The sequence below is a fragment of the Phodopus roborovskii genome, unplaced genomic scaffold (genome assembly GCF_943737965.1).
Source record: "Phodopus roborovskii unplaced genomic scaffold, PHOROB, whole genome shotgun sequence".
Taxonomy (NCBI): Eukaryota; Metazoa; Chordata; class Mammalia; order Rodentia; family Cricetidae; genus Phodopus; species Phodopus roborovskii.
Genome location: NW_026126461.1, coordinates 19,272,586 through 19,285,535, shown reverse-complemented (window position 1 = coordinate 19,285,535; position 12,950 = coordinate 19,272,586). Strand labels below are relative to the sequence as shown.

General features: G+C 46.3%; 1 protein-coding gene across 1 annotated transcript in view; it reads right to left on the bottom strand.

The window, feature by feature from the left end:
* Window positions 1-1,074: 1,074 nt before the first annotated feature.
* The window catches only part of Myom1 (myomesin 1), a 97,046-nt gene continuing 85,170 nt past the window's right edge, over window positions 1,075-12,950 (bottom strand). The window contains exons 33-37 of the mRNA XM_051190918.1: window positions 9,740-9,903; window positions 7,051-7,087; window positions 6,637-6,659; window positions 5,215-5,270; window positions 1,075-1,830 (exon numbers count right to left, since the gene is read on the bottom strand). Coding sequence (XP_051046875.1) covers window positions 1,537-1,830; window positions 5,215-5,270; window positions 6,637-6,659; window positions 7,051-7,087; window positions 9,740-9,903 — 574 coding nt within the window. The 3' untranslated portion in view covers window positions 1,075-1,536. The remainder of the gene's footprint in view (window positions 1,831-5,214; window positions 5,271-6,636; window positions 6,660-7,050; window positions 7,088-9,739; window positions 9,904-12,950) is intronic.

Genomic DNA, 12,950 nt, shown 5'->3' with positions numbered 1-12,950 from the left:
GGCGGGGCTCTTGGTGGGAGCATGTGTTGGTTTCATGTTCTCATACAATTCAGAAATCAGAACATGTTATCTCAATTGTGTTTGCGTGTGATTCGACATGCCTTCTTCTTGAGCCTAGGTGCTGGGCTCTGCTTCCACACACCCTTTGTCCCCTGACACTGGGACTCTGCTGCTGACTCTTGCTTATGTGTGCTGTATTGTGGGTTCTGTGGAGGACACGGGAGACTGCTTCCTGCCAGGTATGTGCCGACGGCCCTTTCCTTCTGGCGTATGGGGAGAATTCAGACTATGTCCGGACCTCCCTCACTTGGTTTCCAGAAATGCACTTATTAGCTGTACTACAGTGTATACACTTTTCTATATTGGAGGACCTGAAGCCCACTGGCTTTGCAAAGACACGAAGTTTCTTTACTTCAGAAGCAAGGCAGCCAACGTCAGGCAGCCGCAGTGGCTTTGGTGAGGCCTCCTGATGAGAGTCCCTGTGAAAGGGAGGCCTGCCGTCACCGGAGAAGGTGCTAGAAACTTAGTTCTGACATGTTCAGTACACAGTACAGAGTAGAATTGTCTGGTTGCCTCTGGAGACGGTTCCTGAGAGTTCATTCTCTTGCTTTCTGTGTTGCTGTCATCAGTCAGGGAAGTAAAAAAGCCCCTAGCAAGGTTCTAGCTCCATCCTTGCCAGGCAACAGCTCTTTGGAGCCTGTAGGAAATCAACAAATGATCTCTTTTCATTATAAGTCACTCAGGTTCAGGTGTTCTGTTATAGAAGCATTACATCGACTAAGATACTCACCTTTGACAGGAGAAATGAGACAAGCCCTCTTCGGCATTTTCCCATCTTGCCATAATTAACTGTCACACCTCAGCCAATGAAATATCAGTCAGTGAGTATTCTATCTTGCTAAGTGATCAGATGTGCAGCAAATTCTGGGCCTTGGTGGTGGTTTATCTGACTACGTCCAGAAGGTACTGCTTTTGCCCAAAAGGCACCAATCGGAAGACGAGCTACAGTAGTGACAAGCAGGACGGCCCCACCTAAGCGGCGACATGGTGAGGATCGGAGAGACACGAGGGGGAGACGAAGGGTAGGAGACTTTATTCAACCAAGGGAGGCCACATCACCAGGGCTGCACAGTCAGTCACTACGGCAACAGTGACCAACCACACTCATGGCCGCAACAGCATGCTCCTGTTTTGACCAAATGCCGAGTGTAGACACAACTCCTGAGAACTTACAGGTAAAACTCCGTCTGCTTCCAACTCCGTACCTCATCTCTCTCTCTCAACTCTCCAACATTTCCTGGCCTCCTTCCTTGAAACCATTTCCTAAGGTTTTTTACTATATAAACCATAGATTAAAAACCCCTAAAGTGTCGTTAGTTGGTGCCTCGTGTAAATGAGTAACTCCCTCCCAAGCCAGCACAAAACAAGAAGACACCAGCGGTACTCCCATCTGTAACCCAGGTCATCTTCACAACAGCAGCAGGGTGGGTGGCTCAGCGGATCCTGGCTCTCCACGCAGCTCTGCCCAGTCTCTGCTCACTGGGACTTCTGGTTGCCTTTCTGGGGCTCCGATGGGCCCTTCCTCACCTCCTCCTCCGGGATGAACACACTGACGGTGAAGTCGCTCGTCTCAGAGCCGTACTTATTCTTCACCACCAGCCCGTACTTGCCAGAATCTGCGGTGCTCACACCCGAGATGGTGAAGTAGGCAGTCTTGCCGGCCTCAAACTTGAGGCTGCAGTGGTCATCGGAGGCCAGTGGTCTCTCATTTTTCAGCCAGGACACCTCAGGGGTTGGGTCACCCCACACATTACAAGTGAGATTAAGCGCCTGCAAGACAGGTTTATGGGAAGGAATGTGGTAAATCAGACCCAGCCCATCTAAAGGACAACCATAGGGCTCCCGGGCTGGGGTTTAAAGTAGCTAGCTCTGTGCTGGCACCTGCCATCTCACTCTGAGGTAGCACGTGAGTGGCATCCATCTGTAAGGGCTGGCAAGGCTTTGGGGTTCTAGAGCTCTCAGAGGAGCCTTCCTCCGGTTCTCCATTTCCACTTTCTCCTCCTTCCAGAGCCAGATGCCTTTGGCTCTGCTGTGGCCTCTGGGCTGTATCAGTAGGGAAATCTCATTCCATGCTCACCTCCTGCTCGCTCCTGCGTCTCATTTACGTCATAGGGCCCAGCGGTGGAGTGGCAGCAGCTGCTCTAAGTTAACTAATCTTCCTTGCTTTCTTTAGCTCCCTGGACCCAGTCCAATCTGTGTCGCTGCGGACGTGCTTGGCCCAATGCATCCTAAATAAAACATTCCCAGCTGTGTTGAAACTTTCTTCTAAAACACTGGCCTTTAGGCTCCCGTTTTACTTTACTAAGAAAATGGCCAGGTCCACATGCAACTCTCAGAAGTACTGCAGAGTCTTGTGTGTGTGAAGACTGTTCCATTCGGTGTTTTGTACTCACACAACAGCTGATATATTTCCATCACCACAAGTTCCCTTTGTGCTGTCCTTTAAAGGTTGCATGACCCACCCCAACTTTTCAACCCTGTTCTTTTTTTATTACCTCTTATTTGAGATTATAATACAATTGCTGAGATTATAATTTCATCATTCACCCCCTCCTCTTTTCTCCTTCCAAACCTTCTGTATACTCCTTGTTTCCTTTCAAATTCATGGCCTCTTTTTTTCATCAATCGTTGTTATATTTGTGTGTGTGTGTGTGTGTGTGTGTGTGCGCGCGCGCACATGTGCGTGTTCCTAAATATAACTAGCTCCGTCTGTATAATGTTGCCTGTATGTGTGATTTTTAGGCTTACCATTTGGAATTGGATAACCAACTGGTTTTCTCTTCCCTGGGGAAGACTGTTTCTCTGGCTCTCAGCACTCCTTAATCACCTGTCATTCTTTGTGTAGGGCTGCGGTTTCTTGGTCTTTTTCCCATCCACTTTAGCATGACCATCGATGTTGGGCTCATGTTTAGGCAGTCACGTTGGTGAGGCTTTATGGGTGTAGCTTCTGATGATAGTAGCAGACACAATCTCACAGCAGATTCCCTGCTCCTCTGGCTCTTACTATCATGCCCCCGTTCTGCAGTAATCCCTGAGCCTTAGGTGTGGGAATTGTATTTATACTTGGATCCACGGGAACTGTGCTCCATATCTTTGACTGTCAACTCTGTTCTCAATCTCCAGCAACTGCTACTCATTTTTCCATTTATAAAACGTCATTTCAAAAATGTTATATAAACATAATCTACAGTATGCAAACTTTTTCCAGACTGCTTCTTTGTGTCAGCATAATTCCTTGCAGATCTACAATGCTGTCCTTCATTGCTGGCTGGTGATGTGCACGACCTAAGGGTCATATGCACCATTTCCAGTTTGGGGGCTATTATGAAGAGAGAGCATAGGCTCTTATGTTGACATTTCCACTTCTTTGGGCTAAATGCCCAGGTGCAGTTGCTGGGATGTATGATAAATATATGATTCTTTTTTCCCCCTAGAAATTGCCAAGCTCTTTTGCTAAGAGTTGATATAATTTTGGCTTACACTCTACCAACAATGTATAAGTAATTCAGTTTCCACACATCCTTGCCTGCATTTGCCATTGTTTGCATTTCTGTTGCATGTCACTTATCACTGCAATTCAGGTTGGTATATTATATTTCACGTGTGTGTGTGTGTGTGTGTGTGTGTGTGTGTGTGTGTGTGTCCCTTTCCATGGCTAGTGATGCTAAATCACATAATCCTGACAAGGGATGAAGTTGGCATTGCTAGGAAAGGAGTGTTCTTTTAAATATCTTCCTGACAGACCCTAAGTTATCACGTATGGCCTCTTCTATGGGAGTGGCACCTTATCATTAGTTAGCAACTTTTGAGACAGGCCGTGTGGCTCAGGCTTGACCTGTGACCTTCTTGCCTCTGCCTCCCAAGTCCTGGCTTTATAGGCATATGCTGCCACACCAGTTCTCATTAGCATTCCTACTGAATTACGCTATGGGGACATCTGAGAGAGACGAGTATAAGCCAGAGAGTTGGCTCAGTGGGCACAGACACTTGCTGCCAAAGCGAGTGACCCAAGTTCAGTCCCCCAGTGCCGCACTGCAGATGCCAGCAAGTTGAGCTCTGACTCCCACATACATGCTGTGGCATGTCCTCCAGCAAATACATTCATACGAGTAACAATTTTTAAATGAGTCAAACCATCGTCATTAAATGAATCTGAACAGACCAGGTAAATAATCTTGGAAATTGGGGTCAAATGAACTAGGTCAAACAGTAATCAAACCCTGCAAGCACTGTGGAAAACTTGTGCCCATCCTTTCCATACGAGTTCTGGGTCCAGGTCCTTCCACAACAACTCCCCCCTAATTTCCTCTGCTGCCCAGTGACTTCAGCCTCATTAAGCGAGAGGAGCGCAAAAGACGTTTAAGAACAGAAGCTGTTCTCAGAGGTTGAGCTTGAAGTTGACTGTGATATTTTCCTCCTGCAGCCTTGCTTTGCTACTGAGTTCTGTGTGGTCGTCCCCCACCCTACCATTGCAGACAGTCAGTAATACCCTTTCAAGTGGGAAAAGGTTTTACTTCACACCAGGTCTCTCTGGACGAGCTTCATTAAACTTGTTTTTATCAATATGGGGTCTGGCTATGTAGCCCAAGGTAGGCTTTGGCCTCTAGATAACCCTGCTGAGTTCTTTGATTATAGGCATCATGTAATCACGTTCATATGTCTCAGATTAATGAAGCCAGGAAACACGGGTTTAATACCAAATGGAGAGGAGTTGGTTTTCATCGGAGATGGAGAGAAGAGAAACTCACAAGGCAGTGTGTCCCCTGTAGCTGTGAGACTCTTGATAACATGGGCCACCTTCCCCTGTGTACTGGAATAGTTTCTTTCTTCTTTTGTTACAGGGTATGAGCGAATGTTTTCAGGTTCATTTCCACACAACCTAATGGCTTCTGTTGGATTTTTAAATGCGCCTCTGGAGAAATGGCCTACATTTAGCGTCACAAGACAAACTTTCATCCTGGTGCTGGGTTGACCAGACATTATGACTGGAATGCTGAACTTTTAACCCTGGTTTTGGCTGTTCTGGCGAAGTGCAGATGCAAGGAATAAGACAGAGATGGCAGGATGGGAAAGGAAGGACCACAGTGTGGGGAGTTGGGACCTGTGTCCTCACGGGGGCGAGGGGGGGCAGGGACAACGGTACCCCATACTCACCTTGCCTTCCTGGATGGTGACAACATCTGGGAGACCGCCCAACACCCGGGCCCGATCTGCAAGCACAGGGATTTCTGGTTAACCAATGAGGAGGGCCAACAATCATGCCCTCAAAACCACCTCATGACACAAATCTCCCCAGTCAGTTTTTCCTGTCCTGGTGGTTGTTTCGATATTGCCTTCAACGTGTAGAGTAAGAAGTGACTCAGTGGCTCTGACCTTAGTCATGTCTTTACTCACTCACTGCCCATGCACAGCAGGGGCCCTGTAGCTGTACCTGATGCACCAGCTTGGGACAACTGTGCCACTTACAGACCTGCTGTGTCATTTTCATGGCTATATCCCTTGTGTAGCTCAGCAGGCCTACGGTCAAGGAAGCAGAGCAAATCTTAACCTACAGGTTCTGGGTCAGGTGTGGCCTCTTTATGGTTCCCCTGCAGTGAGTACCAGTTGTACTTTGGGGACTCCTGAGACCTGTACAGGGGTGGGCTTCCTCTGAGGCCCTCCTTAGATAGCTTCCTTTTCTTGGATCTTGGTAGTGCTGTGCAGGTCTGTCAGTGGCTGAGTATACAGATGGAGATAATAGCTACAGGAGAGGAGCTGAAATCTAGGGCTGCTGCTGTTGGCCCAGACACATGCTCGAGGTATGGCTGTCTGAGCACAGGATGAAGGAGCCCTTGTGTAACCCACCCCGAGGCCTCCAGTCTGGCATGGGCATTGTGGTCACCAGCCTCACATTCTATGGCCTGTCTCATTCCATTTGTGACTCTCCAACCTTGTTTCTATGAATTTACCCAATGTCAAAATGACAGTATTGCCAGGCATTGGTGGCTCAGGCCTTTAATCCCAGCATTTGGGAGGCAGAGGCAGGCAGATCTTTGTGAGTTCGAGGCACTCTGGGGTACAGGGCTAGTTCCAGGACAGGCTCCAAAGCCACATAGAAACCCTGTCTCATGGGGTAAAAAATGACAATGTTGCAGATTCTTATTTTCTTCCCTGGGTTTAATTTTCTTCTGATACATTGTACCTCTAAGTGACTAGTACCTATCACATGGTTGTAATCAAGAAGTTTCTTAGGACAAGAGTCAGATGTCATAATGAAGACCTTCCTACAGACATAAAACTAAAGTGAAAACATATAGACCATCTACAATTTATAAAAGAAAGAAAGAGGGGGAAAAATCCATTTTCTTTTCTTTCTTTTTTCCCTGGAACTCCCTATTTACAGCAGGGTGGCCTTGAACTCACAAAGATCCACCTGCCTCTGCCTCCCTAGTGCTGGGATTAAAGGCGTGTGACACCAATCCCAGCAAGAAAAAAAAAAAAAAAAAAACTACATTATTATCTGTAGCTGTGCTGGGAAAATGAAGTTTGATTTTGAATCTGCCTCTGTGCTGAGTGTGAATGAAGGCAGTTACTTACTTTTTTCAGCAATGGCGGCTTGTCTGTGGTTCAGACAGACAGACAGACAGACAAAGAAAAGTTGTATTAGTGTCACTTCAAGTAGTCTCTGTCTTCTCTCTGTCTCCTCCCCCCCCCCCTCTCACACACACACACACAGAGCCATGCCTCCGTACAGGCTTAGAAGGTTGCTCTCTCACTTATAAGCCTGCTCTGAGTACCATGAAGACCAGCACAAGCTTGAGCTGCATTTAATACTCAAGTGGGGGAGGGGCATCAGTCCAGATGCTTGGCAGCTCAGCTAACAGTCAAGTGGGGCTTTTCCTGTGCTTGCTGAAACAAACATTCTTTCTGATACTCAGATAGGCAAGCGGTACACAGAGTCCCAGGAACGTAACTGAGCAGGAGCAGCACTTGCCAGGAAGGGGAACTTACTTTAACCTCTGGAATTCAGCAAAGGCTTCATCAAATGCTTTAAAAGAAAACAGAAAAAAAAAAAAAAGTTAAAAATTTCTCAGCCAGAATTGAGGGCATACAGGGCTGATTAAAATCCCAAGGTTAGGTCACTGCCCACCTTCCCAGGAGCCTCCTACGGCTACAGTGAGATGCTCTCAACAAGACAAGTGCTTCCTATGTAGAAAATATGAGGGAGGAGATTTTAAAAGCTTTCATCTCAGTAAGGGGCTCAACCTTAAGCAAAAAAGTTATCTATCCGTCCCACCCAAGGAAAAAAATGAGGATAAGAGTCTGTCAAATAAAGGTGTGTTGTCTAAGCACCCTGAAAAGGAGGGAAAGCTTTCTTATTAGATTATACCTGGCAGGCTCCAGGGCTAGACAGTAAAAGTCTTCATGTTGTTTTTTTGTCCATTTAGGCGGGAGAGCACACCGTGTAATGGTCATCACATTGATACTGAGTCTAGCCTGAAGTCCAGTGTGCCGTCCATACAGAATACGGCCCTGGGACTGTACTTTTGATTTTTAAATACATTTTTTTTGTTAGCATACAAAATAATGGGTTTCATTGTGACATTGCATAACATGTACCACTGGGCTTTGCTCATCTTCTCTCCCACCTTCTCCCCTCCTCTCTTCTCTCGCTGACACAGGCCGAGGTGCAGGCGAGGGAGATAAGAAGATGAGGGCTACAGTGTTCCAAAGTAATCTTATCCCTGTGACGTCAGGGTAAGACACTTGACAGAGAATCGTGAAAAAAGACTAAATCCTTCCAGTCCATCTTTCATTTCCTTTGGGGTCGAGAAGCGCACACACAGAGATGACTCGTTTGCATGTGTGTATTGAGGGTGTGCGATGGCTTGTGTGGAGGCGTCAGGACACAGCTTCCAGGAGTCAGTTCTCACTGGGTCTCTTGTTTCTGCTGCTGCTCAGCTCTCCGGGGCTGGCTGGCCGGCCACACAGCTTCCACCCTCAGCTTGGGGCAGGCAGAGGGGAGATTATGCATGTGTACTGTGACATCCAGCTTTTCACGTGGGTTCTGGGGAGTGAGCTCGGTGCCATCGCCCCAGCCAAGTCTAGAGAAAATTTGGACGTACTAATTTACACACTTTAAAAGTGTACAGTTGGGCTTCAAGTTGCTGGGCCTTATTTCTTCTTGTCGGAAAAAATGCCTGGGATTCAGGCTGAACCAGGAGGACAACACAGAAATCTTCCTGGTCCCCACACTGAATGCAGAAAGAGAGCAGTGTGGTCAAGCTAACTTCTGTCTGGTGACTGTGAGAGAATCCACAGCATGTCTTCAAGGGGGTCGGAAGCGAGATAATTGTGTAAGCTTTGTTGTTAAAAACAACTTTTGAGATGTTTTAAGCCTCCCCACCCGATCCTGCTTCCCTTTTTCTTTTGTGCTTCCCACAGTCAGATGAAGGCTGGGGGACAACCTCAGCGCCGCTGGTGCAGCATGGGCCAGGAGATCTTGGCCTCTTTGGGGCAGTTTCTCCCATGACTACAAATCCTTCAGTGAGTCTTTGTAGGCATAATAGATAGGGGTGTCGTGAGAGTAAGGGACTCAGATAACGCCATGTGTGCATGCCTGCACACACACACACACACACTCAATGAACGCTCGGGAAGTGGTTCTCTACAGACACTGTGAATCTATTCTGAGGTTGAAGAGCATGGGGGTTAGGAGACACTGAGGCTGTATCTTGATGCACCAAGGGGTGGAGGAAACTCGGTCTGGCCTCCTTTGGTGGCTTTCATCTAGAGCTTTATCCTTCAGGGAAGCATGGGGGACGGGTACAGCCAGGGGATGGGGAGGTGATTTTAGCTCTTTGCTTAACTTTTTACGTTTCGTTCCGCGGCGGTGCCACCTTCCATCTTTGCTGCTGCAAATGATTTGTTTGCTTCTCTCGTGACTTGTTTTCCTCCCCACTATCTACGGACACTCTCAACAGACACTGAGACACTGGAACCCTCAGACTTAGACTGGCAGCTCCTCTTTTCTGCTCAGCGGTGCCCTGTGACTATCCCTCACTGCTCTCTGTGGACAGAGAGGCTCCTTTGTTATTATTATCTTCAGAGTCAAGGCTTCCCCTCTGCCCCGGGTCTCAAATCACGCACCTCTCGGAGCTTTGATAGGACAGTGATTCCCCTTCATGCGCAGTCTTTCTAGTCACAGCAGCTGCCCTCTTGGACGGGATGATTTCAGTCCCCATGCACAATTGCTTTTCACACTTTACCCTTTCCGAGGTGATCATGAGTCAACGGGCCTCTCACTTCCTGGGAGCGTGGTGCTTTCTCTCCGTGTCTATTGTCCCCAGCTTGCTTTTTACGGTTGTCTGCTCACTAAATCCTTGATAGTTAAGACTGTCTCGCCAAAATCATTATTAATAGAACACATCGGGGGCCATTATTTTAGTCTAGTTCCCTGCCCTAGTCCTCAGCCAACCAGATCTAACCAGAATGGCGTCACTCATATAAGGTGACATATAATCAAACTGAACTTAAAAATAAGTCAGGCTTCCAAAAAAGGCTGGGACTCAGAGCAGCCAATCAGAAAGGTCCACTCAACCCACGTGTCTCACACACACTAATTTCTTTGACGTCACCAGCGCAATGACCCCATTTCACCCTGGTTCATCCTATAGTGAGATTTAACAAGCACGGCTACCTTGTCCAGAAAGATCCACGGTCTTCTGGTGTCCAGTCTTGCCATCAAAGAGCTCCATTACGTATTTTCCCTTGTCATTTGGAGTGGGCTCATTGATCTGCAGCCAGATCTGCTCCCCAGTGACGCCACCCTTCACTCTGTCTGTGTACTTAATGCCAGTGCCACTGTTAAGGGCAAAGAGAGTGTCACCACTGTCCCCTTTCCTGCACAGCTGACCCCCCCCCCCGCTTCTTATTAGTTGGTATACCATAACCCTTTATAGGCTTCAGAAAACACCCTGTGCCCTTCTGCCTCAGGGTAATTATGGGCCCAGAAGCACTTGGATTCCAAGGACCTGGGATTGATGGCCTGAACATCTACTTAACTCAGCAAAGGAGCCTGAGCCCCAGTGGCACTAATTATCGGTGGGTTTTGCTTGAGTTTATTTCTAGGAATAAAGGACTATGTAAAGGTGAAAGGCCAAACTGCACACTATCTTGTTGCAATATTTAACACAAATGTTCTGTGGCCAAACTGGGTAAGTAAAAACACAACGATGGGGGCTCTGTGCGTGACATCTATTGACATACGTTGTTTCAAAGCTACTTAGAACACACGGATATATGCTTGGCAGTGGAGTCAACAGTAAATACAAAAGCAGAGTTGCTGTTAAGACCAGTGAGGTACAGGATATGAACTGTGTGAGAACATCAGAAAACGCAGCCCTGGCCATTGTGATCTGACTGTAGAAACACTACTGTCTTAGACAATACAAGGGCATAGCAGAGTGGTGTTCTTAAACTGTCAAAAGATACTTCATGAAGACTTTGTGAAACTTCGAAGAAATTAAAAACGCAGTATAGGACAAGCAAATGGTGCAGGGGGCTTGTCGGCAGGCTGCCATTGGAGTGAGTCCCTGAAGCTCACATGGTAGAATTGTCCTCTGACCCCCATGTGTGCTGTGGCCTGTGCATGTAATGAGTTTTTAAAAGCAGTATATAAAACTACCATATACACATATATGGTTACAGTTATACATGGGGAAAAATATTAAACGTGCATAAAGGGGCTAACAAAAATACTGATGGTATCATATTATAAATCTTTCTATTTTCTAATATCTATAAATGTAGTTTCCAGAAATGCCTGTACAAAGTTTATATAGCTTAAGTAGAATTTCAAAGTGAACTTATGAGGGTACTTATTTATTAAACTCTCTGAAAATTCATTAACAATTCAAATGCCATAAAACTAAAGAAACACATTGGTAGCCCAGGTTTTAGCCTGAATGATAGCATTTCTTGGAGAGTCAGACAGGAAGGCAGTACTCTGTTTTGCATGAGTCATTTAGTTTCTGGCTGGCTCCCACAATGGAGCCTTCTATATGTCAAGTACTTCAGACAGAATGGATTCTGTTGTTCATATTTATAAGAGAAACTCATAGAATTAAATGACTTGCTAAAGAAGAAAAAGACAGAGTCAAGGCTAACACCCACTTTGAGGTTTGATTTTTCTTCTCAGTTTGCCTCAGACTTAGGAAAAAACAGTAGTACAATTCTCAGTTCCTGAGCTTTGTGTGGGCAAATAAATATCTGAGAAACCCAAGTAGACTAGATCAAAACTGTAGAAGTCCTGCCTTGCTACGCCAACAGCAAGTTCCTTAAAATATATTTTCAATGCTCTCATTTTTTTTTAAATTGTGTTTTAAAAAGACTTATTTTTAATTATGTGTACATGTGTTGGGGAGGCCATATATGCTTGAGTGCAGGTGTCCACAGAGGCCAGCGGTGTCAGATCTGTAGCTGGAGTCATGCTGACATGTTGCTGGGAACTGAACTCCAGTCCTCTGGAAGGTAAGTGTGTGCTCTTAACCACTGAGCTCCCTCTCCACTCCTTGAATAAACAGTTCTGTTTATCTATGTGACCAAGTGTGCACGCGTGCGCACGCGCCTGTGTGTGTGTGTGTGTGTGTGCGCGCGCGCGCGCACGCGCGTGCACCTGTGTGCATATGTGCAGGTCAGACAACAATTGTTAGAGTCAGTTCTTTCTTCCACCCAGGTCCAAGTGCTTTACCCTCTGGGCCGTCTTGCTGGCTCTAAGACACGGTGCTGTGATTGACGGTCAACGAATTTTGCTGCCCTCATTCTTCAGACTGACATATTAAATGTCCTAGGTGTCACAGAGGAATTTCCTAGGATTTGGGTCTATTTTAAGTTTTAATTACTTCCCTGCAATGTTTTCTGGAAAAAAGAGAACAAAGGGCCCAAAGCCCAGGCATTTCATACTGGCATTTTGTTCCTTCTTTCTTTCAGAACTCAGAAAATGCCTAACAGCCCAGACCGATACCAGCCTGTATATGAGTCGGCACTAACAATTGCTCTGTGGGCTCCAGCTCTGGATTCCTGTTCAGCTTGCTTCCTTCTCTTCTCCCTTTTTTCCTTCTTCCTTCTCTGTGGCGCTGGGATTGAACTCAGGGCCTAGTGCATGCAAGGCAAGTGCTTTATCACTGGGCTACACCACTAGCCTTAGGCTCTTTTTTAAATTAATTTGGAACTGACACATGTTTTAATGGGGTGAATCAGGTCTGCTGTTTTGGTTTTGTTTGTGTTTTGAGACAGATTTCACTCTGTAGCACAAGTTACCCTCAAACGTTGAATCCTCCTGCCTCTTTAGTGCTGGAATTATAGGCATGCACCTGTAATCCACCATCCCCAGCATCATGTGACTTTGACATGGTTTTTTGAGGCAAGATCTTGCTGTACAGCCCAGCTGGCTGGGAGCTCCCTATGAAGGCCACATTGGCCTTGAACTTAAAATTTCTCTGCTCAACTTTCCAAATATTGATATTATGACTGTGTACCACCACGTTTAATAGGATCATTAGGTCTCAAACTCAAGACAGTGGGCTAAGTGGAGAGCCTATGAAACATATTAAAGCATCCCTCCCACTTCTTTCTCTCCTAATGGCCTGGTTCAGTCTAGACACTTCCAGGCGGCTACGGCTGTTATCTCCCTCATATCTATAGAAAACCTCCACCATCAAAACTAGAAGCAGTCATGCTTTCATTTTTTCATTCAATAATAAGCTTTCATACATACATGCATGCATACCTTAATAGTAAATGTATGACAATCCTTGGTGTGTGTTTATATATAAAGAGACACTATACCTTTAAATCAGGTTGAACATACCTTCTAACATACATCCTTCCCTTCTTTCCTTCCTCCCTTC